Genomic DNA, 26,249 nt, shown 5'->3' with positions numbered 1-26,249 from the left:
CATACTGGCTGTGCTGCCCGGGGGTCCTGGTCCCAGTACAGTGGTGGTGTATGATGCCCCATCCTGCAGTGTACATGTGTGGGGACAGTATACAGTATCCCATACTGGCTGTGCTGCCCGGGGTCCTGGTCCTAGTACAGTGCTGGTATATGATGCCCCATCCTGCTGTGTACATGTGTGAGGACAGTATACAGTATCCCATACTGGCTGTGCTGCCCGGGGTCCTGGTCCCAGTACAGTGCTGGTATATGATGCCCCATCCTGCAGTGTACATGTGTGGGGACGGTATACAGTATCCCATACTGACTGTGGTGCCCGAGGGTCCTAGTCCCTGTACAGTGGCTGTATATGACGCCCCATCCTGCTGTGTACATGTGTGGGGACAGTATGCCATACTGGCTGTGCTACCCAGGGGTCCTGGTCCCAGTACAGTGGCGGTACATGATGCCCCATCCTGCTGTGTACATGTGAGGACAGTATACAGTATCCCATACTGGTTGTGCTGCCCGGGGGTCGTGTTACCAGTACAGTGGTGGTATATATGTCTGATGCCCCATCCTGCAGTGTACATGTGTTAGGACAGTGTACAGTATCCCATACTGGCTGTGCTGCCCGGGGTCCTTTTCCCAGTACAATGGCTGTATATGATGCCCCATCCTGCTGTGTACACGTGTGGGGACAGTACACAGTATCCCATACTGGCTGTGCTGCCCGGGGTCCTGGTCCCAGTACAGTGCTGGTATATGATGCCCCATCCTGCTGTGTACATGTGTGGGGACAGTACACAGTATCCCATACTGGTTGTGCTGCCCTGTGGGTCCTGGTCCCAGTACAGTGGCGGTACATGATGCCCCATCCTGCAGTGTACATGTGTGGGGACAGTATGCCATACTGGCTGTGCTGCCCGGGGTCCTGGTCCCAGTACAGTGCTGGTATATGATGCCCCATCCTGCTGTGTACATGTGTGGGGACGGTGTACAGATTTCTATACTGGCTGTGCTGCCTGGGGGTCCTGGTCCCAGTACAGTGCTGGTATATGATGCCCCATCCTGCAGTGTACATGTGTGAGGACAGTATCCCATTCTGGCTGTGCTGCCCTGTTGGTCCTGGTCCCAGTACAGTGGTGGTGTATGATGCCCCATCCTGCTGTGTACATGTGTGGGGACGGTATACAGTATCCCATACTGGTTGTGCTGCCCGGGGGTCGTTACCAGTACAGTGGTGGTATATGTCTGATGCCCCATCCTGCAGTGTACATGTGTGGGGACGGTATACTCTATCCTATACTGACTGTGGTGCCCGAGGGTCCTGGTCCCAGTACAGTGGCTGTATATGATGCCCCATCATGCTGTGTACATGTTTGGGGACAGTATACAGTATCCCATACTGGCTGTGCTGCCCGGGGTCCTGGTCCCAGTACAGTGGCTGTATATGATGCCCCATCCCGCAGTATACATATGTGGGAACTGTATACAGTGTCCCATACTGGCTGTGCTGCCCGGGGTCCTTTTCCCAGTACAGTGGCGGTATATGATGCCCCATCATGCAGTGTACATGTGTGAGGACAGTATACAGTATCCCATACAGGCTGTGCTGCCCTATGGGTACTGGTCCCAGTACAGTGGCTGTATATGATGCCCCATCCTGCTTTGTACATGTGTGGGGACAGTATACAGTATCCCATACTGGCTGTGCTGCCCTATGGGTCCTGGTCCCAGTACAGTGGCTGTATATGATGCCCCATCCTGCAGTGTACATGTGTGGGGACAGTATACAGTATCCCATACTGGCTGTGCTGCCCGAGGTCCTTTTCCCAGTACAGTGGCGGTATATGATGACCCATCCTGCAGTGTACATGTGTGAGGACAGTATGCAGTATGTCATATTGGCTGTGCTGCCCGGGGTCCTGGTCCCAGTACAGTGGCTGTATATAATGCCCCATCCCGCAGCATACATGTGTGGGGACTGTATACAGTATCCCATACTGGTTGTGCTGCCCGGGGGTCGTGTTACCAGTACAGTAGTGGTATATGTCTGATGCCCCATCATGCAGTGTACATGTGTGAGGACAGTATACAGTATCCCATACTGGCTGTGCTACCCGGGGTCCTTTTCCCAGTACAGTGGCGGTATATGATGCCCCATCCTGCAGTGTACATGTGTGGGGACAGTACACAGTATCCCATACTGGCTGTGCTGCCTTGTGGGTCCTGGTCACAGTACAGTGCTGGTATATGATGCCCCATCCTGCAGTGTACATGTGTGGGGACAGTACCCAGTATCCCATACTGGCTGTGCTGCCCTGTGGGTCCTGGTCCCAGTACAGTGGCTGTATATGATGCCCCATGCTGCAGTGTGCATGTGTGAGGACAGTATACAGTATCCCATACTAGCTGTGCTGCCCGGGGGTCTTGGTCCCAGTACAGTGGCGGTATATGATGCCCCATCCTGCATTGTACATGTGTGGGGACAGTACACAGTATCCCATACAGGCTGTGCTGCCCTGTGGGTCCTGGTCCCAGTACAGTGGCTGTATATGATGCCCCATCCTGCAGTGTACATGTGTGGGGACAGTACACAGTATCCCATACAGGCTGTGCTCCCATACAGGCTGTGCTGCCTTGTGGGTCCTGGTCCCAGTACAGTGGCTGTATATGATGCCCCATCCTGCTGTGTACATGTGTGGGGACAGTACACAGTATCCCATACAGGCTGTGCTGCCTTGTGGGTCCTGGTCCCAGTACAGTGCTGGTATATGATGCCCCATCCTGCAGTGTACATGTGTGGGGACAGTACCCAGTATCCCATACTGGCTGTGCTGCCCTGTGGGTCCTGGTCCCAGTACAGTGGCTGTATATGATTCCCATGCTGCAGTGTGCATGTGTGAGGACAGTATACAGTATCCCATACTAGCTGTGCTGCCCGGGGGTCCTGGTCCCAGTACAGTGGCGGTATATGATGCCCCATCCTGCAGTGTACATGTGTGGGGACAGTACACAGTATCCCATACAGGCTGTGCTGCCCTGTGGGTCCTGGTCCCAGTACAGTGACTGTATATGATGCCCCATGCTGCAGTGTACATGTGTGGGGACAGTATACAGTATCCCATACTGGCTGTGCTACCCTGTGGGTCCTGGTCCCAGTACAGTGGCGGTATGTGATGACCCATCCTGCAGTGTACATGTGTGGGGACAGTATACAGTATCCCATACTGGCTGTGGTGCCCGAGGGTCCTGGTCCCAGTACAGTGGCGGTATATGCTGCCCCATCCTGCTGTGTACACTACATGTGGGGACAGTATACAGTATCCCATACTGGCTGTGAAGCCCGGGGGGTCCTGGTCCCAGTACTGTGGCGGTATTTGATGCCCCATCCTGCAGTGTACATGTGTGAGGACAGTATGTTACGCTAGTCCTACCTGTATACCTCATATTAATGGTCTTGTTGTATAGAAATATTATATTCTTTCCTTATACTAATGATTTCTTCCAGGCTCCAGGACGTGTGGTGTCTGTAAGAAATCCCTGCCTCCAGTCTTCATTATAATACTACCCCCTTCCCATGAACGGCCGTTACGGCACCAGAATCCCGCGCCTGCGCCCTGCACTCAGATATCCAAACCTCTTCCTCCCTTCTGTGGGTGCTGCATTCAGGGATCTTTTGTGCAGGTGAGTCACTGTGACCTCTGTAGTGCGCGCTGATAAGATGCTCTCCCCATTTCCTCCCTGTATAGTCATCGCTCGGAACCATGTGTACTTAGCGATGACTATGCAGGGAGGAAGTGGGAGAGCATCTTATTGGCGCGCACACCAGAGGTCACAGTGACTTGCCTGAGCAGAAGATCCCAGAATGCAGTGCCTACAGAAGGGAGGATGAGGTATGGAATGGATTTTTGATGGAGCGTGGGATTCTGGGACTATAACTGACATGCATGGGGGGGCGGGGTGGTATTATAATGAAGACTGGAGGCAGGGATTTCTTAATGCACCACTCGCCCCAGACCCTGGAAGAAATCATTAGCATACAGACAGAATATGACATTTCTCCACAACAAGACCATTAATATGAGGCATACACGTAGGACTCATTGTAATAGGTCATATATGTCCTGGGGGGGTGTGACAGATTCCCTTTAAATGGAATCTGTCACCAAGTTTTTGCCACCTAATCTGATATGATAACAGCATGATGAAGGGCAGAGGCCCTGATTCCAGAGAGATGTCACTTACTGGGCTGTTTGCTGTAGTTTTGATAAAGACACTGTTTGATAAGCACATTATCACTAGAGGAGTAGTAAACCTGCAGCAATGTAGTCCTGCATATGCAGAAAGTCTGTATAATCCCATCCAAACCACGGATCGGCAGCTTTGGGTTTGCCAAGAAGGGTCTGAGTCCCTGGAATAGGTCCTGTAATCCAAATTCCTGTGCATGTGCAGTGAACCTGGGTGGATTAGCCTTAGTTTAAATTAAAAGGGAACCTGTCATGTCATTTTTAGCAACTGAACTGTCCACAATGTGTCGTTAGTGATGCAGTGTGCATCACTAACACGTTGTTCTCAATATGCCCATTTTCAAACCTTCCTGCCAATATGTATGGTCTGCATTATCCTATTGCGTTTCTTACGTTATAGATTTTGGATAGGAGTGTACGTTTTTACACATGAAACTGGCTGACTAGTGTGCTTTATGGTATTGCTTTTTGCACAGCTTTTCCTCTATATGCAGATTTGAGTTGACCATTTACAGTGACTTTGGATGTTTGCGTTTGTGATTTTGCCAAATCTATGTGGGGATCATCCCGCACTAGTATTTTTTAATTGTATTATTTTTGTTTGACCTCATGGTATACTATTCCTGTTATTTTAAAATTTGTTATGCAATAATAAAGTATTGTGATTTTATACACAGTTTTCGATCTTTTTTTTTTTTTTTTTTTTTTTTTTTTAGAGTAGTTTACTCCATTTTTGTCTTTCTGAATGTCTATCCATATGGGAGCACATCATGAAACATCTTCTCCCACTCTTGCCACACTGATGGCAACACCGCAGAAGAAACGCTAGCACAGGCTTCCAGTATCCGTTGTCTCAGATGCTGCACATCTCGCACCTTCACAGCATAGACAATTGCCTTCAGATGACCCCAAAGATAAAAGTCTAAGGGGGTCAGATCGGGAGACCTTGGTGGCCATTCAACTGGCCCACGACAACCAATCCACTGTCCAGGAAACTGTTCATGTAGGAATGCTCGGACCTGACACCCATAATTGATGGTATGGTGTTGTATATGGGGTACAAAGATATTGGGGCCATTCTTCATCAATGGAAACCTCAATGCCACTGGATCTCTGTAATTGCTACATTGTAATGTGTTGCCCTCTTTGATGGCACGTTCCCTGAGTTTTTCCGGCAAGATGGTGCACCACCACATTATGGGTGTCAGGTCCGAGCATTCCTACAAGGAATCTGACTCCCTTAGGCTATGTGCACACGTAGTTTTCTTGGTGTGCGGATTTTGTAGAGAAAACCGCAGGTAAATCCGCAGGACAAAAGTCCTGCGGTTTTGCCCTGCGGTTTTACACCTCATAATGGATGAGGTGTAAAACTGCAGCGTTTCTGCACCAAACAATTGACATGCTGTGGATTGTAAACCGCAGCATGTGCACAGCTTTTTTTTATTTCCATAGGAAATAAAGGTACTGTACAACGCAGCAGAATCCGCACCGTGTGCACATACCCTTAGGCTGTGTGCACACGCTGCGGATTCCGCTGCGTTTCCGCAGCGGTTTTGGCCGCTGCGGACACGCAGCAGTTTTAGCTGCGGTGTACAGTACCATTCATTTGAATGGGGAAAAAAAAAACGCTGTGCCGACGCTGCGGAAAAAACCGCGCGGATTTGCTGCGGTTTTGAATCCGCAGAAAGAATTGCATGTCAATTCTTTCTGCGGAAACCGCTGCGGGTTCCTATCTCCACCATTGTGGAGATAGTGAATCCGCAGGACCAAACCGCAGGCAAAACCGCAGATAATCCGCAGGTCTTTTGACCTGCGGATTATCTGCGGTTTTTGCAAAATCCCTGCGGATTAATCCGCAGCGGATTCCGCAGCGTGTGCACGTACCCTTAGACTAGCATTTCTTCTGCGGTGTTGCTATCTGTTCTTCAGTCTAGGGCTGTGAAACTATGGAAAGCACTCCTACAAGAACTGGCACAGACAAGCTCTGCAGAGAGACTCAGAAAGAACTGGATATATTCCCAATAAAACAGAACAAACAAGCATGTTGGCTCTGACACAGTATAGTAAATTAATCCTGGGAAATCTCCAATTACCACTGTAGCATTGGGAAGAAATAACACACTCGCGTTTCCTGTTTTTGGTATATAGTTAGGGTTATTCCTATTACTAGGATGTGACATAACTTTATTATAGGGGGGAGAAGGGAGAAAAGTGAACCCAAGGGGACTCCTAACTACCCCACCAATTCTGAGAATGAGCCACACATTGATAAAAATCAAAAGCTAAATCTGTATGATGCTGTGGAAAGTAGTGCAGCTCTGTGTAACATTGCACAGTGTGTGGCACCTGAGAATGGTTACACAATGGGACATTACTGAGGTATAGCAAAGTCTCCATATACCTCTGTATGCCCTTACAACAGCTCTATGCAAAATGTGGTCTAATATACGCCTGCACTTTAGGACTAAAATGGCAGATAGGTTACAATAAATGCAAGGTACCGTATTTTACAACCTGGCTAATGCATACCCGAGTTGATCATGCATCTGTGCTGATGTATTGCTATCAGACCTGCATCCCTTTGCTTAAGGCCCCCACCTACATTAAAGTTGTCCGACATCGCTGATTTTGGTAAGATTGGCCGACAATATAATGTGTTTGAGGACATTCTAACTGTCCTACAGGTTATATCTGGGGGCACAAGGATCCGGCGACTGGAATTCAGTACTTTTCTTCTGTGAGGAGATAAGCCGATGGCAAATGATCCTGGCAGCGGCTGTTTCATAAAGGTTGGAGAGGTGGCGGTCTGCCGAATGATAGTTCGGTCTATAGTGTAAGTCTAGCTTAATAGGTACGTTGCGAGTACAGGGTTGACCGTTTTTATGGATACACCTAAATAAAATGGGACTGGTTGGTGATATCAACTTCCTGTTTGTGACACATTAGTATATGGGAGAGGGGAAACTTTTCAAGATGGGTGGTGACCATGGTGGCCATTTTGAAGTCGGCCATTTTGGATCCAACTTTATAATTGGCCCACCCTGTATATCTCAGATCTCCCTTCCCCTATGTCTATTATTGATAATTATATCATATTTTTTTTTTCCTATTCGATTTGTATTATATTTTAGGTCTAAGGGGTAAGGTTTCTCCTTGTGGAGAGTGACATACCAGCTCTGGCTTGGCAAGGTAAGGAGGCTTATTCGCCTTGCAATGCTCCTCTGGGAAAATAATATGCAAATTGCCTCTTCAGAGAAAAAGAGGACTTGAACTCTATAGCACCACCTGTTGGAAGTAGCGATCCTACAAGTCACAATCTACCCTTTAACGAGTCTTGTAATATGACTTGGGATAAAGCCAAATCAGAATCTCAATTTGCAGACATGGTGTTTCAGGCTATTGGCCCTCGTCAGTGCAAAGTATGAGAACTGATTTGGCTAGGTGAGAGGCTCTGGACTGAGGTCTAAGGGGTAAGGTTTCTCCTTGTGGAGAGTGACAGTTCTCATGCTGTGCACTGACGAGGGCCAATAGCCCGAAACACCGTGTCTGCAAATTGAGATTCTGATTTGGCTTTATCCCAAGTCATATTACAAGACTCGTTAAAGGGTAGATTGTGACTTGTAGAATCGCTACTTCCAACAGGTGGTGCTATAGAGTTCAAGTCCTCTTTTTCTCTGAAGAGGCAATTTGCATATTATATTTTAGAAAACAGGTTACATAAGAAACAGTAAACCAATTTAGGGAACGTGTCATTGAGTTTTCCCTGTAAAAGCCGTCGTCATCACATTCTCCAGACTTTTAATACATTTCTAATGGGCCCTCTGTACCCCCTGGTAGTCCAGTATACCATTAACAAAAAAAATAAAGCTTGAAGATGTCCAGTGCTGTATCCTGATGTGCACAGAGTGATCTGATTGGCATTTCCAGAGCGTGCCTATGATTGATGTACACCGCCGGCAGAGAGCCTGTGGAGGTGTGAGGCTTTGCCACCTGTGTGGAAGAAGTAGAAGACCTCATCTAAAGGGGGCTTTACACATAGCGATATCGCTAGCAATATCGCTAAAGCGTCACTGATTTTGTGACGTTATAGCGATATTGCTAGCGATATCGCTATGTGTGATACTTAGGCCTCTTTCACACTTCCGTTTTTTACAATCAGTCACAATCCGCCAGGTTTTGAAAAAAACGGATCCGCAATTTTCTTTTGAGGATCCGTTTTTTTCCCCATTGACTTCCATTATTGGCGGATTCTGACGGATTGCCGTCCGTTGCATCCTTTTTTTTTTGCGGATCCGCCAAAAGTTCCTGTCCGTCTCCATCCTCAAAGATTTCAAAACGGAGCTTGCAACGTTTTTTTCTGTGGCGGATCCTCCAGACACTCATTTAACCCGAAATTCTTTCTGGGTGCCGGACACAAAAAAAATGTCTGTCTGTCTCTCTCTCTCACTCACTCACTCACTCACTGTCACGAGTACTAAAACGGATCCGCCATCCGCTCTTTTGGCGGATCTTGACTGATGCAAAAAACTGAAGTGTGAAAGAGGCCTTACCTCCGACCGGCTCCCCCGCTGTCTGTTGCTGATCGTGCAGCTCCATTTCTCGTCAGGCGCTTCCTGCTGGTGCCGACGAGCGACTCGTGCACACGGGCGGAGGACGTCGTGGTCGCCGCGTCTGAAAGGTAAGTAACGACCGCTGCTGCGTCGCTACATCGCTGTGAGATTTGCCTGTTTGGCAGCTCACTAGCGACCATTTAGCGATGCACCAGCGATCCTGACCGGGTCATATTGTGGTCGGGATCGCTGGTGCATCGCTAAATGTAAAGGGGCCTTTAGTCATTCATGGATAGAGGTGTGACGTTACAAGGCAGGGGGACACTAAGCCTTGCTAGGGGACTCCCATGGAGCCACTCTGCACATCGGATTGCAGCACTGGACAATATATAGCTAGAAAAGGCTAGACAATATGGTGGTCACTGCTTTATAACGGAAGTAGTAAGAATAAGATTCTGGCTACATGGCGATGTGTGGTGCAACAACTACAATTCTGGCAGTGCAACTTGTCTCCGACTTGTTTTCACAAAACTATATTAAAACAATAAATTTGCTGTGCTTAAAAAAAAAAAAAAAAATAGAGTAAAATCACAGAAAAGCAAGTCGCCGTTGCATGTGACTTGCATTGAAGTTTGTATCAAGTGAGTTGTGTGTGACTTGCGACCAGCGACAGAAAATCCTTTGCATTTGGAAACATTTGCTACTCTGCCTCAGTCGCAGTGGGACACTACTATTCCAGTGCCGTGACACGTCACCGTGCAGCCCTAGCTTAAAGCATGGTTATATATAGCAATTATAGAGGGGGTGGGGACTTGGCAAGCGAGAGGCTGGTGGCCGTGGTGGGAAAGGGTTCGGGCAGGATGATGGACGAGCGCAACTTCCCAAACACACAGACCTCAGTTCTGTTTGTTTTTCTACCTTACCTACATTACTTAGATTGGTATTTAATTCTTGGAGACCATATTTTCAAGAAGGAATTATTGTTGTCCTTCAAGCTTGCAGCATTCCTCGATTTTGTTTATCCAGGCCCGGTACAAAGCTTTGGCTTCTGTAATGTGATTAATATGGGGAGGAGAGATAAGTGGTGGTCACCCTCCATAAAGCAGCCATGTAGAAGAACAGCTTGAAAGCAGTATTTGTGACGACTTTAAGGCTATTTTTGTTAGGGTACGTTTGTCTCTTGTGCATGTTGATAAAGTTTAGTGCATAAAAAAAAATAAAATTGTGCTTCATCAGGCTTTGGCACCCAAAACTTAGCAAAAACTGATATACGCGTTTTTTGCAGAGTTTTTTTTGCAGCACCCATTGCTTTCAATGGCTGGCAAACACTGAAAGAAGTGACATGCTGCATTTTGCAAAAAACAAGGTATTGTACAAAATACTGAGGACAAAAAAACAAGATGTGTGCATGAGATTTCTGAATTCTCATAGACTTTGCTGGTACTGTAAAACGCAGCTGAAAATTTTCATGAAAAAAGGCAACGTGTGAACATAGCCTAAGGCTATGTGCACATGTGCAGAATTGCTGCGGAATTTTCCTTGGAAATTCTGCAACTCCCTGCCGCGGGAAATTCACATACGGAATTCCTGCAAAAAAACTAGCATTTTGCAAGCGATACGTAGCATCACTTGGAAAACTGATTGACAGGTTGGTCACACTCATCAAACATAGTGTTTGACGAGTGTGACCAACTTTTTACTATTGACGCTGCCTATGCAGCATCAGTAGTAAAAGATAGGATATTAAAAAAAAATATTATTGTTCTCACCTTCCGACGGCCCCCGATCTGCTCTGCGGCACTCCTGGCATCTTCCGGTCCCGGTGATGCTTTGCGCGAAGGACCTGCGATGACGTCACACTCACGAGAGCGCGACATCATCGCGGTCATTCGAGCAAAGCATTACTGGGACCAGAAGATGTTGGGAGCGTGGTGAGAGGCGGGAAGGACTCCAGTGGCCATTGGAAGGTGAGAATAGCAATATTTTTTATTTTTATTCTGTTTTTTACAGGTTTATGGTACCCAGGGCATGGATGAGAGTCTCCTCTCCTCCGGACCCTGGGTACCATCCGCACATGAAGCACTCACTTCATGCATGGTGGATATAGCCACATGTGTAAAGTGAGCGTTTCAAAGCAATCCTATGGGTGCGGAATCGCCGCGATTCCGCAAAAAGAATGAGCATGCTGCGGATTTTTCCGCTATGCGATTCCGCAGCGGAAAAATCCACAGCATTAGTACAGCATTGCAGAATCCCATAGGATTGCATGAGATGCAGGGTTTTTTGCGTATAAAAAAAGCCGCGAAAACGCTAAAAAAAAAAAAAGCAACGTGTGAACGCACCCTCATTGTGTGCTTGATTAGGACCAAAAGGATTTGTTAGTAATAGTAAGCAAGACCATCAGATATGAAATGTTTGGGGGCTGTTTACACACCCAGACAGTCTGATGTACTGACACTGTGAACGTATAATAGATTGTTCTGTGCACATAGGCAGCCATTGTTCTCGGCAGCATTGGCCGTTTACCCAGGCAGTGCATCAGACAATGCTGCTAAGGAGTATGTTTTGTGCAAACTATAAGATCATTTAATATGGTGAACAAGAATTCTGATCGGCCGCATGCTCAGATTGCATAATAATCATGTAGTGTCATCTGGCTGCTTATCAAAACGCACAGCGGTGCACCAGTGTAGAGTTGGCTGTCAGGCAAAGTGCCGGGCCGGGCTTACAGCCCCCTTACAGGAAGAATAAAGTTCAGTTTTACTTGGGTGCCACACTTAGTACTGCAGCCATGCACATTTCATAATGCTGTTACCCTGCAGATTATTGGGACTCTGTTATTAAGATCATGTTTAGGGCAGCACGGTGGCTCAGTGGATAGCACTGCAGCCTTGCAGCGCTGGGGTCCTGGGTTCAAATCCCACCAAGCACAACATCTGCAAGGAGTGTATGTTCTCCCCGTGTTTGTGTGGGTTTCCTGTGGGTTCTCCGATTTCCTCCCACATACCAAAGACATACTGATAGGGAATTTTGATTGTGTGCCCCGTCGGGAACAGTGATGATAATGTGTGCAAATTGTAAAGCGATGCGGAATATGTTAGCGCTATAATAATAATCTCTTTATTTATATTATTATTATCATCGTGTATGTGGGCATGCGAATCATAGAAAGTGGAATAAAATTATACCTGGTCTTATTCCAGAGCTTTCAACATTTTCTTTTATGTAAATGACCTGTTCAGGTCTATGGGCGGACACAGATCTGCATGAGATATCCAAAGTATATTTTAAATGAAAGAAGGCATTACCAGTGTGAGACATGTAATGACTGACACTCTCACAATCATGCATAGCTCTGCAGTGAGAGTGTACTGTGTGTACAGCAGAGTGGAACAGCAAACACATTTTGCAGTTGTCCTCTTACATTCCTATCATCTCTGCTGCACTGCTCTTCCCCACACGGAAACGGCGCCGGCACCTGCAAGGAGAATGTTTTTTTTTATTTTATCGGGGCCAAACATTTAGTTCCAGAAGGGGGTTCTCCTAGTAGTGGACAACCCCTTTAACGTGCAAATATAGCGTTAATATGCAGGATAATAGCGTTCTGAACGTGCCTGGTGCTCGCTGTCCAGTCATGTGGGCTTAGAAAGCAATGGTTGTAACCGTGCCCACCGCACTGACGGTCCTAAGGCAGAGCCTACTGTCAATCGGTGCCGGGGACACGGTTACAACCGCTACTCGCTATACACAGAGCGGTGAGTGAACATCAAACGCCGCCAGGAGGAATAAAGTTCAGGGTGGGCGCCAGGCAGATTCAGAACGTTACTAACATGCCTAATGACCCCATATCTGCAGGCAAAGAGCTTTTTTTTTCACATGACAAATTCCCTTTAATAGGCCTTTTGCATGTAAGAAAATCATGCATTTCTATGGAATAAAACATCAGATTACAGATATAAAAGTATCATTTTATTCAACTTTCTGTGACCTGCGTGATTGCTTTGGAGCGTTGATCCTGCTGATAGATTTCCTCTAAAGCTGGAGTCACACATAGCGACTTACCAGCGATCCCGACAACGATATCAACTTGTCAGGATAGCTGGTAAGTCGCTATGTGATCGCTGGTGAGCTGTCACACAGACAGCTTCATCAGCGATCAGCACGCTGAGGTGAGGAGCGAGCCCGGGAGCAGCGGACAAGTGTGCCTGCTGTTCCAGTCCTCCACCAGCAGAGGGCGCTCCTGCATCCCCGGCCTCTCCTGGCGGCGTCCTGCTTCCTCCTGGTCCCCAGCATGCGGCGGCATACTTAAGGTACACACTCCGCGGGCTCCTGGTCCCCAGCGTGAGGCGGCGGCGGCACCTGTAACTCGCTGGTAACTAACGTACACATCGGGTATCCAAGGGACGCGCGTCCCTTGGATACCCGATGTGTACGTTAGTTACCAGCTAATCGCTGGTCTCCCGCCTGTCACACGCAGCGATGCGTGCTGGCCAGCGGGAGATCAGCGACGAAAAAAATGTCCAGAGGTTTCTTGCAGCGATCAGCAATACCGGCAGGGGGGCCGGTCGCTGATCGCTGTCACACACAGCGATCTCGCTGATGAGATCGCTATTGTGTCACAAAACTTGTCACTCAGCAGCGATATCGCTAGCGAGATCGCTATGTGTGACGGGGCCTTAACCCTATATCAGCTATTTAATTACATTATATGACAACATGACCTTTTCCCTTTAATCTTTACTAATGCAATTGATTTTCTTTTTTGCTTTTTCGTGCACCTTTTAAATCACAGTGTAAGGTTTTTTTTTTGTCTTTTATAAAATATTGAGAAATCTGCATATTCACTTTTCATGGGCAACATATGACGTAGCCTTGTTTTGAAGGATATCCTTGCACCATCTGTCGTAGACTAGTTTTAATTTCTGTCTATTCTATGGTAGAATATGCTAATTCCTGCAAGCTTCAGATTACTTACACAGATGGCGTGGCTGCTTTTCCATGATGAAGACGAACTGAAATATGGGGGAAAAAAATCTCAAAACTTAAAAATAGAATCAATGAGACAATTAAAATAGTTCCTTATGCCTGGAAATGTGAAGTCTCTCTTCATTAAGTGAAAAGTCTCAATGAGTCATGCAGAATGAAAACAAGGACGAGATTTATGCTTCTGGTGTTTTCTAGGTATTCAGTGTTGGGTTTATGGATATTGTTAGTGATCTATAAATTAGAATTCAATGACTTCATGCCAGAAGGCATGGGGAAAAAAGAAGTAACTTAAAGAGGTTGTCCGGCCTTATGCTACAAGTCTGCAGTCACTCTGTGTGACTGCAGACTTGTGAATCTTCACTTTGCGCGCATGGCGTGCTTTGAGGATTCTCCAGTGCCAGCACTCAGGGCGGATGGTCATGTGACCACTGCAAGTATGCAATTTGTGTACTTTCGGCCACATTCCGACTAAACTTGTACTTCCTCCCTCAATACACTGGCATTGAGCGAGGCTGTCATCTATAGTCCTGGTGCCGGCGTCGGATAATTCTAACAGCATGCAGTGTGTGCGATGTGAGGGTTCACAAAGCTCCAGCCACATAGATTGACTGCAGACTTGTAGCCTAAGGCCGGACTACCCCTTTTATAACATGTTGTTGTTTTTTTGTTTGTTTTTTCCTGTTCTTTTTGACTGAACAGATGACTTGCAGTGTGATATCCTATGATCTCATTCTGTCACCTACAAATGTTATAAATTAGTGAGCATATTGTGGAAGCTGTCGGACAGGTTTGGTAGCTGGGCATCCACTTAGTAAAAAACTTTTTCTTATATTGATCAGAGAGAGGTTGTGAGCACATTTAAAAGAAGCCTGTCATGCCTCTGACTGTTTTAAAGGAAACCTGTCAGCAGGATTGAGCACAGTAACCTATAGAGAATGTCAGGTCGGCGCCATTATACTGATTACAATGATACCTGGGTTGATGAAATCCGTCTTGTAGTTGTTTAATCTTTCGTTTCAGTTTTGAGTTAATGATCTGCTTGTGCTCTGGAGCGGCCTGTGTGGGGTCTTCATGTGGTGCTCTGATTAGGTATTCATACTGAAGACTGCTGACAGGTCACTGATCCCTCACAGACCTGCCCCCTAGTTTACATACTGAATATAATATGTATTGGGGGGAAAAAAAATCACATTCGGCCGACACCTGCGCTGCAGCTTGACCGTATGTATAATATGCATTAAATTGTTTTTAGTCATATACCGTATTTTTCGCTTTATAAGACGCTCCGGATTATAAGACGCACCCCAAATTTTGAGGAGAAAAATAGGAAAAAATGTTTTTTTTAATAAAATGGTGGTGCTTCTTATAATCCAGGCGTCTTAATGCTTACCGGTCTGTCCCCGGGGTGCTGTCGCCCACTCTGTCCCCGGGGTGCTGTCGCCCACTCTGTCCCCGGTGTGCTGCCGCCACTGCGCTGGGTCCTCCGGGTGCTGCCGCCGCCGCGCTGGGTCCCTCGGGTGCTGCCGCCGCCACGCTGGGTCCCCCGGTGCCTGCCGCCGCCATCGGGCTCTGTCCCGTGATGCGTGGGGGGCTCTGCCGTTCCATCCATGCCTGTGCGGTGGCTTGCTTCCTGGAAAATGGCCGCCGTGCAAGCGCAGATGGAGATCTCAGCATTGAAATCTCGGGAGATGAGATTTCAGAGCTGAAATCTCATCTCCCGAGATTTCAATACGAGATCTCCATCTGCGCTTGCGCGGCGGCCATTTTCCAGGAAGCAAGCCACCGCACAGGCATGGATGGAACGGCAGAGCCTGACGGCGGCAGCAGACATCGGGGGACGCAGCGCGGCGGCGGCAGCACCCGGAGGACCCAGCGCGGTGGCGGCAAGTATCGGACACCCGCAGCGGCAGCACAAAAAAACATATGTTTGCATTGTAAGACGCACCCCTATTTTCCCCCCAAATTTGGGGGGAAAAAAGTGCGTCTTACAAAGCGAAAAATACGGTACATTTATTCTGAAAAAACAAATCTTTTTCAAAATGGCACCGGCTGTGCATGAGCAGTATCATCTACCGGATCGCCAATAGATACTACTGCGCAGGTGCCGCTGGTGCCATCTTGGTGGAGCCTTTTTTTTTTTTTCCTCTAGCAAAATGGCACCTGCAGAGTAGTATGTATCGGATCGTTGATACTATTGCGTAGGCGTGGCCGGTGCCATTTTGAGATAGATTTTTATTTTCAAAATAAATGTATATGACTAAATAAGACAATTTATTGCATATTATACATGTAGTCATGCTGCGCACCGGCACCTGCTGAATGTGCTGGGTTTTTTTTCTTCAATGCATATAATAGTATGTAATCTAGGGGGCAGGTCAGTGAGGGATCAGTGGCCTGTCAGAAGCCATACACATGAATATCTAATCAGAGCACCACATGAAGACCCCCCCCCCACCACCACCACCACAGGCCACCTTGGGGCACAAGAATATCATTAACACAAAACTGAAAATAAAGATTAAACAACAACCACAAGACGGATTTCATCAACCCGGGTATCATTTTAATCAGCAAAACGGCACCGACCTGACACTGTCTGTAGGTTACTATGCACAAATCTGCTGACAGGTTCACTTTTAAACATTTATTCAGGTATTACAGGATTGTGTTTATTGTACATATTTGAGCAAAATCAACTTTCTGTACAAGTATGCTAATAAACCAGGACTAGTCTGATAAGACCCCAGAATTGTTACATTTTAGGGAATAAAACTATTTTGTTAAAGGGAATCTGTTATCAGGTTTTTGCTATTTAATCTAAAAACAGCAAGGGGTGGGGGCAGAGACCGTCATTCCAGAGATCCACTTAGGCTGGTTTCACATTCGCGCTTTTTAAGCGCACGCACGGCCGGGGGTAGCTCCGCCCCCGAGCCGGCTCTCTGCCCGGCGTGCCCGCCCCTTCCTTGTAGCGCCGCCTCCTAGCGCACAGCGGCGCCTGCGATCGGCGCACCCTATCTTTAGCATAGGGTGCGCAGATCGTGCGCAGGCCGTGCGCTAGTTGCGCTTTGACCTGCGCTGCGCACTTTTGACGGTGCGCCGTGCGCGCCATAATCCGAAAAGTTTGATTTTGGCGCGCACGGCGCACCGTCAAAAGTGGAACCTGACAGCTGATTCATGCTTCTGAAACTACGGACAGCATGAATCAGATAGGGTTTGAAGACGGATTCTTCCCACACACTCCAGGTGATTGACAGGACTCTAGCTAAGTGCACAAATAGGAGTACTTCAATCAACTAGAGCAGTGCAGTGTGAGAAGGTTCTTTAACCCCTTACTGCCATCTGACAGTATAGTACGTCTGATGGCAGTATCCCCCACTTTGATGTGGGCTCCAGTGGTGAGCCCACCTCAAAGCTGGGACATGTCGGCTGTTTTGAACAGCTGACATGTGCCTGCATTAGCCGCGGGCGGAATAGCGATCTGCCCGCGGCTATTAAATAGTTAAATGCCACTGTCAAACTCTGACAGCAGCATTTAACAAGAGCTTCCGGCCATAGGGCCGGAAATACGCTCACCGGTGACCCATGTCGCATGATCGCGGGTCACCGGTGTGTCGGCACGACAACCAGAGGTCTCCTCTATGGTTTTGATGCCGGATTGCTATGAGCAACACCTGGTGGTCGGCTCTCATAGCAGTGCAGTAAATCTGCTACATAGAGGTGATCTAAGCATCGCCTCTATGTAGCAGAGCTGATCGGGCTATGGCAGCTTCTAGTCTCCCATGGAGACTATTGACGCATGCCAAAAGTTAAAGAGAAATGGTTATAAAAATATTTAAAAAAAAATAAAAGTTCAAATCACCCCCCTTTTTGCCCCATTCAAAATAAAACAAAAAAAAACATATACATATTTGGTATCGCCGTGTTGAGAATCACCCGATCTATCAATAAAAAAAATTAACCTGATCACTAAACGGCGTAGTGGGAAAAAAATCAAAACATCAGAATTACTTTTTTTTGGTTGCCATGGCATTGCATTAAAATGCAATAACGGGCGATCAAAAGATCATATCTGCACCAACATGGTATCTTTAAAAACGTCAGCTGGGCACGCAAAAAATATGCCCTCACCCAAACCCAGATCAAAAAACTGGAGACGCTACAGGTACCGGAAGATGGCGCAATTTTTTTTTTCTTTTTAAAGCAAACTGGAATTTTTTTTTCACCACTTAAATAAAAAAGAACCTAGACATGTTTGGTGTCGATTAACTTGTAATGACCCAGCGAATCATAATGGCAGGTCAGTTTTAGCATTTAATGAACCTAGTAAAAAAGCCAAACAAAAAACAAATGTGGGATTGCAGTTTTTTTTGCAATTTCACCACACTTGGAAGATTTTTCCCGTTTTTTTTCTAGTACATGACATGGTAAAACCAATGGTGTCATTCAGAAGTACAACTCGTCCCACAAAAAAGAAGCCCTCACATGGCCATATTGATGGAAAAATACAAAACTTATAACTCTGGGAAGAAGGGGAGTGAAAAACGAAAACGCAAAACCGAAAAAAACTCCGGTCATGAAGGCGTTAAACTATACCTTCTTTGACATGCTGGAGCGTTTCAGAAAAATGTATGCCTGATTGCCATCATGCCTTTTACCTTTTTCGAATAATCCATTATTTCTATTTTAATTTTTAATTTGCTTTATTTATAGCCTAAAATGGATTCTGTGCTGAAGGACAGTTACCTAGCCAGCTTTTGCTACCCTCCTAATTCTATTCCAATTTCGGATCTTCTTGAGTCAAAGTCTTCATCTTCAAGAAAAGTGATATCTGGTTTAAATCACCACAGTCCTCAGCCGTATGATATACTCGAGGCTCCAAATAGCTCAGGTAACCAGAGTTTTACAAAAGTGGGGATTTTCACCTTGACTTCTGCATGTGCTAGGTAATGTCTGCTACAGCACTATACATGGGTTATGCATAATACTAAAGGCCCCGTTACACATAACGATGTCCCAGCGATCCCACCAACGATCTGACATGGATGGGATCGCTGGGACATCGTTAGGCTGATCACTGGTGAGCTGTCACAGACAGCCCCTCCAGCGATCAGGACCAGCGAGCAAGCTGGTTTCCAAGGTAAACAACGGGTATCTAAGAGCCGCACAGCCCCTAAATACCCACTGTTTACATTGGAAACCAGCGTGCAGTGTTGCTGACCGTTGCTCTCCCGCTGCCACACGCAGCGATGCGCGCTGGCCAGCGGGAGACCAACGATCAAAAAATGGCCCAGGACGATGGAGCGCGATCAGCGATACCTGGCAGGGGGGCCGGTCGCTGATCCATGTCACACAAAGCGATTTCGCTGGCAAGATCGCTGTGGCGTCACAAAATCAACGATCTCGCTGGCGATATCGCTGTGTGTGACGGGGCCTTAAGACTAGCCATGCACATTAGCTGAATAGGCACTTGCCACATAGACATCTGATTGCTGTGTCTCCGGACTTTTCCATGATATACACTGGTGGCTGAGTTTGCATGGAAAGAGGGGACTAAGCTGCCACCAGACTCAATTAACCATGGATTATCTCTCCTGAAAGCTAAAAGATTGGGTATGTTGAATTCCAAGAGCCTGATCATCTCCTGTTGGGGATTGTCGGTAGCGTCCATAGACATTAGACGGTAGACCAGTACCACTGAAACTGGAAATTATGGTGCCCTTAATGTAATCTGTGTGACCAGCTTCCATTTCTCCATCTAACATACACATGTAATATTGCATTAATTTGTACATCATTGTTATTTTTGGGTTCTTTTTAAATGTCTCCATTTTTATGACAAGAAGTTGAATTACCGTATTTGACTTTTTTAACAACAGCTCTTGTGTCCGCACTGAAGACTCTTCAGGAGAAGATTTCCCGGCTGGAACTAGAAAAGTCTAAAGCCCCTAACCACTTACCAAGCTTACCTGTGGAGACAGTGGAACATAAGAAGGTTTGGTTTAACAAAGAAAAGACTGACTCTGCTCAGCATGAAGCCGTAATGCATAAAAATGGTAAGCTCTATATTTACTGAGAAGGTTTCTTGAGACTAAAATGTATTAGTTATGTGTTAATTCGTACAAAGTCAACAAGGCTTGCATGTAGAGATGAGCAGATTGCTTCACTCAACCATTGTCAAGGTCTTCCGGCCATTGATAGGAGCTTCATAAACTTCCTGAGCGTCCTGATTCTCCACGGTGTTTGATTCACTGGCCTGGTGTGACGTCATCTATGCAACATACAGTGCACAGGTGACGACTGGCCTGCCCAGCAAATCATAAGCTGAACCTGGGTAAGGAAATTCATGCAGCTCCTATGCACTACCAAAGACCACTGGCCTGGACCACGGTTGCACAATGCGATTCACTCATCTCTACTCTCATGGATTACATAGTATGCTATCTTTTAGAAACTTCTAAATGTTCAGCAAGAGAGGTATCCTTCATAGTCATCGTTGTCTGTTTAAAGTACATACATGGAGCCAAACCATGTCTCAAAATTTTGGTTTTAAAAAAAGGAATAGTTAACGTAGGAGTAGAGGTAGCTGACACCCTTGGGCCCAAAAGTGTATCTACTGTGTGAGAAGACACTTAGTTTCAGAAAATTTGGCAAGTAGTCCAATTATACATCTACATTGTAAGGTATGAATATAGCAATTGCACTAAAGATATTTTCAAATGGGTGTATTTCACAGTTTGTATTTTTCCTGCTAGACTTCTATGGCCGGACTGGCCGGTGTCCGAATCCCAAATTTACAGGTGCTTGAGGTGTGTTTTCGATGCTGCATGTTCGGGCCAGGAATCCCGCAGTAAATCTGGGCATTGCAACCCTATTATGAACCATGAAATACACCTCGCTGAACCCGGCCTAAGCTCGATTTCGCACTTGTCGTTTGTCTGGGTAGGGTGCTGAAGTGCACTAGCACATTATAGGACAGCAGTGTAAAAAATGGTGGCATTTTGGGGGTTCTTTGTAAAGATTTTGTAGTGGAGTCAAGGAGCTTCAAGCTGCACCTTAAGATTCTCCCACATTGATGCTTCCTAAATTATTTGCCATTGTTTTTTTTCACAATATTAGATGTAATAACCCAGCTAAATGCAGCTGAAGAACGTTGCTTGCTTCTCGAGAAGCAGTTATGCTATATGAGGAAAATGGTTCTACATGCAGAAGTGGATAAGAACACCATTATGGATCAGCAGGTACCTTTGCGTGTAATATCAGTTACATCTAATATAAATGTAATAGCACAGATGGAGATTAATAAGAATTTCATAAGTGTGTGTAACATAATATGTCTGTGTATCCCATTCGCTACATGGCCCTCGGGATCTCTTTTGTGCTAATATTAAAGAGAACCTGTCAGCAGGATTGTGCTCAGTAACCTACAGACAGTGTCAGGTCGGCGCCGTTATACTGATTACAATGATACGTTGATTGATGAAATGTGTCTTGTGGTTGTTGTTTAATCTTTCAGTTTTGAGGTAGTGATATGCCCATGCTCCGGGGCGGCTGTGAGGGTCTTTATGTGGTGCTTTGATTAGGTATTCATGTGTATGGCTTCTTACAGGTCACTGATCCCTCACTGACCTGCCCCCTAGTTTACATAATATTATCCATATTCACCTTCTGATGGCGGTGAATCCTACTCTGCAGCATGATTGCATCTATAACGTGTATTATTGTTTTTGATAGCATACATAATTAAAAAAAAAAAAAAAAATCTGTCTGAAAATGGAGCCGCCTGCGCAGTAGCCGCTATCGGCAATCTGATAGCATCTACTGCGCCAGCGGCACCATCTTGCTGGAGAAAAAAAAATTGCCTCCTTCAAGATGGCGCCACCGGCGCAGTAGCACAGTCCTGCTGACAGTTTCCCTTTAACTCATTATTCATGCAGTGTAATTAATTGCAGTAAACAAGAAAAGCTGACCTGTTCTGTTCAGATAGTTACTAACCTAGACATATTGGCTCTGCAGAGATGGGAACCATTACACTTAAATGGCCTTTCTCCATGTATCCATAGGCTTTTCTAAAGAAAGATAATATACAGGACAAGCTGGAAAAACTTGAGTTATTAGAAAAAGAATGTTTCCGACTCACAGCCACTCAGCAGATTGCAGAGGTAAGACATCTATCTGGATATATTGTAATATTTTTTGTTACGTTGGGCTAATTCTTGATTACTATATACACTTGAGTATAAGCCGACCCGAGTATAAGCCGACACCCCCTAATTTTGCCACAAAAAACTGGGAAAACTTATTGACTCGAGTATAAGCCTAGGGTGGAAAATGCAGCAGCTACTGGTAAATTTAAAAAATAAAAATAGATACCAATAAAAGTAAAATTAATTGAGAAATCAGTAGGTTAAATGTTTTTGAATATCCATATTGGATCAGGAGCCCCACATAATGCTCCATACAGTTCATGATAGCCCCATATGCTGCTCCATAAAGGTTATGGCCTCATAAGATGTTCCATAGATTATGCCCCATATGCTGCCCCCATAAGATGCTCCATAGATTATGCCCCCATAAGATGCTCCATAGATTATGCCCCCATATGCTGCCCCTATAATAAGATGCTCCATAGATTATGCCCCCATAAGATGCTCCATAGATTATGCCCCCATATGCTGCCCCTATAATAAGATGCTCCATAGATTATGCCCCCATATGCTGCCCCTATAAGATGCTCCATAGATTATGCCCCAATATGCTTCCCCATAAGATGCTCAATAGATTATGCCCCCATATGCTGCCCTTATAAGATGCTCCATAGATTATTCCCCCATATGCTGCCCCTATAAGATGCTCCATAGATTACTCCCTCATATGCTGCCCCTATAAAATGCTCCATAGATTATGCCCCCATATGCTGCCCCTATAAGATGCTCCATAGATTATGCCCCCATATGCTACCCCCATAAGATGCTCCATAGATTATGCTCCAGTATGCTGCCCCATAAGATGCTCCATAGATTATGCCCCTATAAGATGCTCCATAGATTATGCCCCCATATGCTGCCCCCATAAGATGCTCCATAGATTATGCCCCCATATGCTGCCCCTATAAGATGCTCCATAGATTATGCCCCTATAAGATGCTCCATAGATTATGCACCCATATGCTGCCCCCATAAGATGCTCCTTAGATTATGCCCCCATATGCTGCCCCTATAAGATGCTCCATAGATTATGCCCCAATATGCTGCCCCATAAGATGCTCCATAGATTATGCCCCAATATGCTGCCCCTATAAGTGCTCCATAGATTATGCCCCAATATGCTGCCCCTATAAAGATGCTCCATATATTATGCCCCCATAACATGCTCCATAGATTATGCCCCCATATGCTGCCCCATAAGATGCTCCATAGATTATGCCCCAATATGCTGCCCCTATAAGATGCTCCATAGATTATGCCCCAATATGCTGCCCCATAAGATGCTCCATAGATTATGCCCCCATATGCTGCCCCTATAAGATGCTCCATAGATTATGCCCCAATATGCTGCCCCATAACATGCTCCATAGATTATGCCCCCATATTCTGCCCCCATAGATTATGCCCCCATATGCTGCCCCTATAAGATGCTCCATAGATTATGCCCCAATATGCTGCCCCATAAGATGCTCCATAGATTATTCCCCCATATGCTGCCCCTATAAGATGCTCCATAGATTATACCCCTATATGCTGCCCCATAAGATGCTCCATAGATTACTTCCCCATATGCTGCCCCTATAAGATGCTCCATAGATTATACCCCTATATGCTTCCCCTATAAGATGCTCCATAGATTATGCCCCTATATGCTGCCCCTATAAGATGCTCCATTGAATATGCCCCTATATGCTGCCCCCATAAGATGCTCCATAGATTATGCCCCCATGTGCTGCTGCATTTAAAAATAAAAAAATGACATACTCACCTCTCCGTTGCTGGGGCCAGGTGCTGGTGTCACTGCTGGCACCTGAGATATTCACCTGTCCACTGGTCCATCGCTGCTAGCTGCTGTCTGGAACGTCATCTGTCAGTGACGTTCAGACTGCAGGGGGCGCAGCGCGCACTAACCACGTCACCATGCCCTCTGCTGTCTGAACGACACTGACAGATGACGTGCCAGACAGCAGCAAGTAGCGATGGACCCCGGACAGGTGAGTATCGCTATACTTACCCATCTTACGGTCTCTGCAGCCCCCAGCTTCTCCGTGATCTCCTTTCCTTCCTTCAGCGGTCACGTGGTACCGCTCATTACACTCAAGAAAATGCGCATATTCATGAGTGTAATGAGCGGTACCATGTGACCGCTGAAGGAAGGGAGATCGCGGAGAAGCTGGGGGCTGCAGAGACCGTGCCAGGACGGGTAAGTATGACCTGACACCCCCCTCCCCCTCCGACCCCCTGGTGTATATGACTCAAATATAAGCCAAGAGGGGGACTTTCAGCCCAAAAAAATGGGCTGAAAATCTCGGCTTATATACGGTATATTTGCTTGGAAATATGTCACCAGTAGAGATTCACCTGTTCGCATGGTTTCTATTGGGAATTTTGTTTTGTGGGCATGTTGTTCTAATCAAATTTAATGTCCCTTTATATCGTCTGGCTTGTCACCAGACCCTAGAGCATGAAAAAAAAATATGTTTACTGTACACAGACCAAGGGTGAAAGGGGTTTATTATACATTGAAACTCCACGCAGGGAGAAAATGGAGGGATAATATTCCCTAATACAGCAAAAGGCTAATGGGAATAACTTAAGGAACAGGGACAAGTAAAGCCAACAATACAATAAAATATAACTTATCACTCAGGCGCCAGTCACGGTTGAACTTCTGTCTGTGACTGGTGCTGCCTAGATTGCGTCGCAGTGGGGGTCTGTCACAATCCTGAGGTAAATGATGTAGTATCTTTTGACGCTGGCGGTGTCCTCCCGTGGTCCTGACGATGGCAGCGAATCCTCGGGATCCTGATGCAGGTCTTGGGTCCAGGAGATGAGGTGATGAAAAGGGATACGTCCTTATCCTCAGCGGTGAGTCCCAACACTATGGAGATTTGCAGCACTGCCCAAACACAGTTTACAATGGGCAGCCCGGTTCGCTGTGCCGAATCGACACACTCCTAAGTCCGGTTCACAGACCTTGCCTCTAACGGTCAGTGCTGTCAGTGGGGGTGGCTATGGCAGCGTTGTCGGCTGTGTCTGCGGTCTCAGTCGATCGTTTCCTGTCAAAGCGCTCTGCCGTCCCAGGCTCTGCTCTGCTCTGCCCAGACGCCTCTCAGCTGATTTTTACCTCACAGGCGTCCCACGCACCCGAAGTTCCCGCCCAAACTGTCTGGTCACTCGCACGTTGCAACTCTGTCCACTTAGCCACGCCCCCTTTTCTCAAACACAGAGTATGGTCTGGTCTCAAGCTTTCTACCCCTCAGTATAGGTGACAGCCCCGACGGATCCGGACCCTTCACGGAGGAGACATGCCTAGTTAGTTCCTTCCCCTTACACCACATCCTCTGATTCCCCACTGCTCGCATTAGTATTTTCTGTTCTCGCACGCTGTGCCAAACATCCGGGTGTCAAAGTGCTTAGGAAGGGTTCTGCTCAGGTGTGCAGGAGGTCAAATGGTATTGTGCTGTGATTTTTCTCGGGTTTAAGAGCAGCTCCCCCGAGCGCCATGTCACTCATAAGTCCAGCACACTGTGAAAGGCCCAAAGATGACGTCACGAATGCAGAGGCGCCGGAGATGTGAGTGGTAAGGGGAGTGTATTGATTTGTTTCTATTTTTTTATTATTATTATTTATTTTTATTTTTAATTTTGACGGCCAGCGGCTGACGTTTTGCTGAATCTGCACATATTTCAATTGCAATAAAATCTGCATTTTGGCAAATGTGGATTTTTGTAAAATTCGAGTTCAATTTATTTGTTCACCTCTGGTCACCTAATCTGAGGGCAGCATAATTTAGAGACCGAGATCCAGATTCTGGTGATGTCATTTACTGGTCTGTTTGCTCTGGTTTTGATCACGTAAGCAGGAGATTGTCCCTAGAGGACTAGTAAATCTGCTGTCCTGTAGTCCTCCTAATTCATGAGCTCGATATAACCCTACCCTCACCACTGATTGGACAGTATTCACAGAAAACGGACAATTCGTGTTGGGGGACATGTCTATCAAAGCTCAGCATTCAGAGAACTAGGTGAAAACTGCAGTAAGTAGCCAAGTAAGTGACACATTGCTGGAATTTGGTTCTCTGCCCTTACATCATGCTGCTCTCAAATGGGGTTTCAAAAACCTTGTAACAAATTCTCTTTAAATGTGTAGTGGGGTTCAGGATGTGGCAGAAAATCTAAAATATTCACCTCTCATTCATATTGGTGTAATATTACATTCAGTATGTACTTAGTAATTAGTAATAGTCTAAGATGCAAAATAATTGCATATTAGCAG

The 26,249-nt window shown here is 46.3% G+C and overlaps 1 protein-coding gene across 1 annotated transcript in view; it reads left to right on the top strand.

The window, feature by feature from the left end:
• Positions 1-26,249, top strand: part of CEP57L1 (centrosomal protein 57 like 1) — a 47,321-nt gene that overhangs the window by 15,439 nt on the left and 5,633 nt on the right. Inside the window, exons 2-5 of the mRNA XM_073576040.1 lie at positions 18,478-18,655; positions 19,644-19,820; positions 20,884-21,005; positions 21,828-21,926. Coding sequence (XP_073432141.1) covers positions 18,484-18,655; positions 19,644-19,820; positions 20,884-21,005; positions 21,828-21,926 — 570 coding nt within the window. The 5' untranslated portion in view covers positions 18,478-18,483. The remainder of the gene's footprint in view (positions 1-18,477; positions 18,656-19,643; positions 19,821-20,883; positions 21,006-21,827; positions 21,927-26,249) is intronic.

The sequence above is a fragment of the Dendrobates tinctorius genome, unplaced genomic scaffold (assembly GCF_039654945.1).
Source record: "Dendrobates tinctorius isolate UK_male_01 unplaced genomic scaffold, ASM3965494v1 ptg000046l, whole genome shotgun sequence".
Taxonomy (NCBI): Eukaryota; Metazoa; Chordata; class Amphibia; order Anura; family Dendrobatidae; genus Dendrobates; species Dendrobates tinctorius.
Note: the sequence above shows the minus strand (reverse complement) of the source record. Positions and strands in the feature narration are given on the sequence as shown.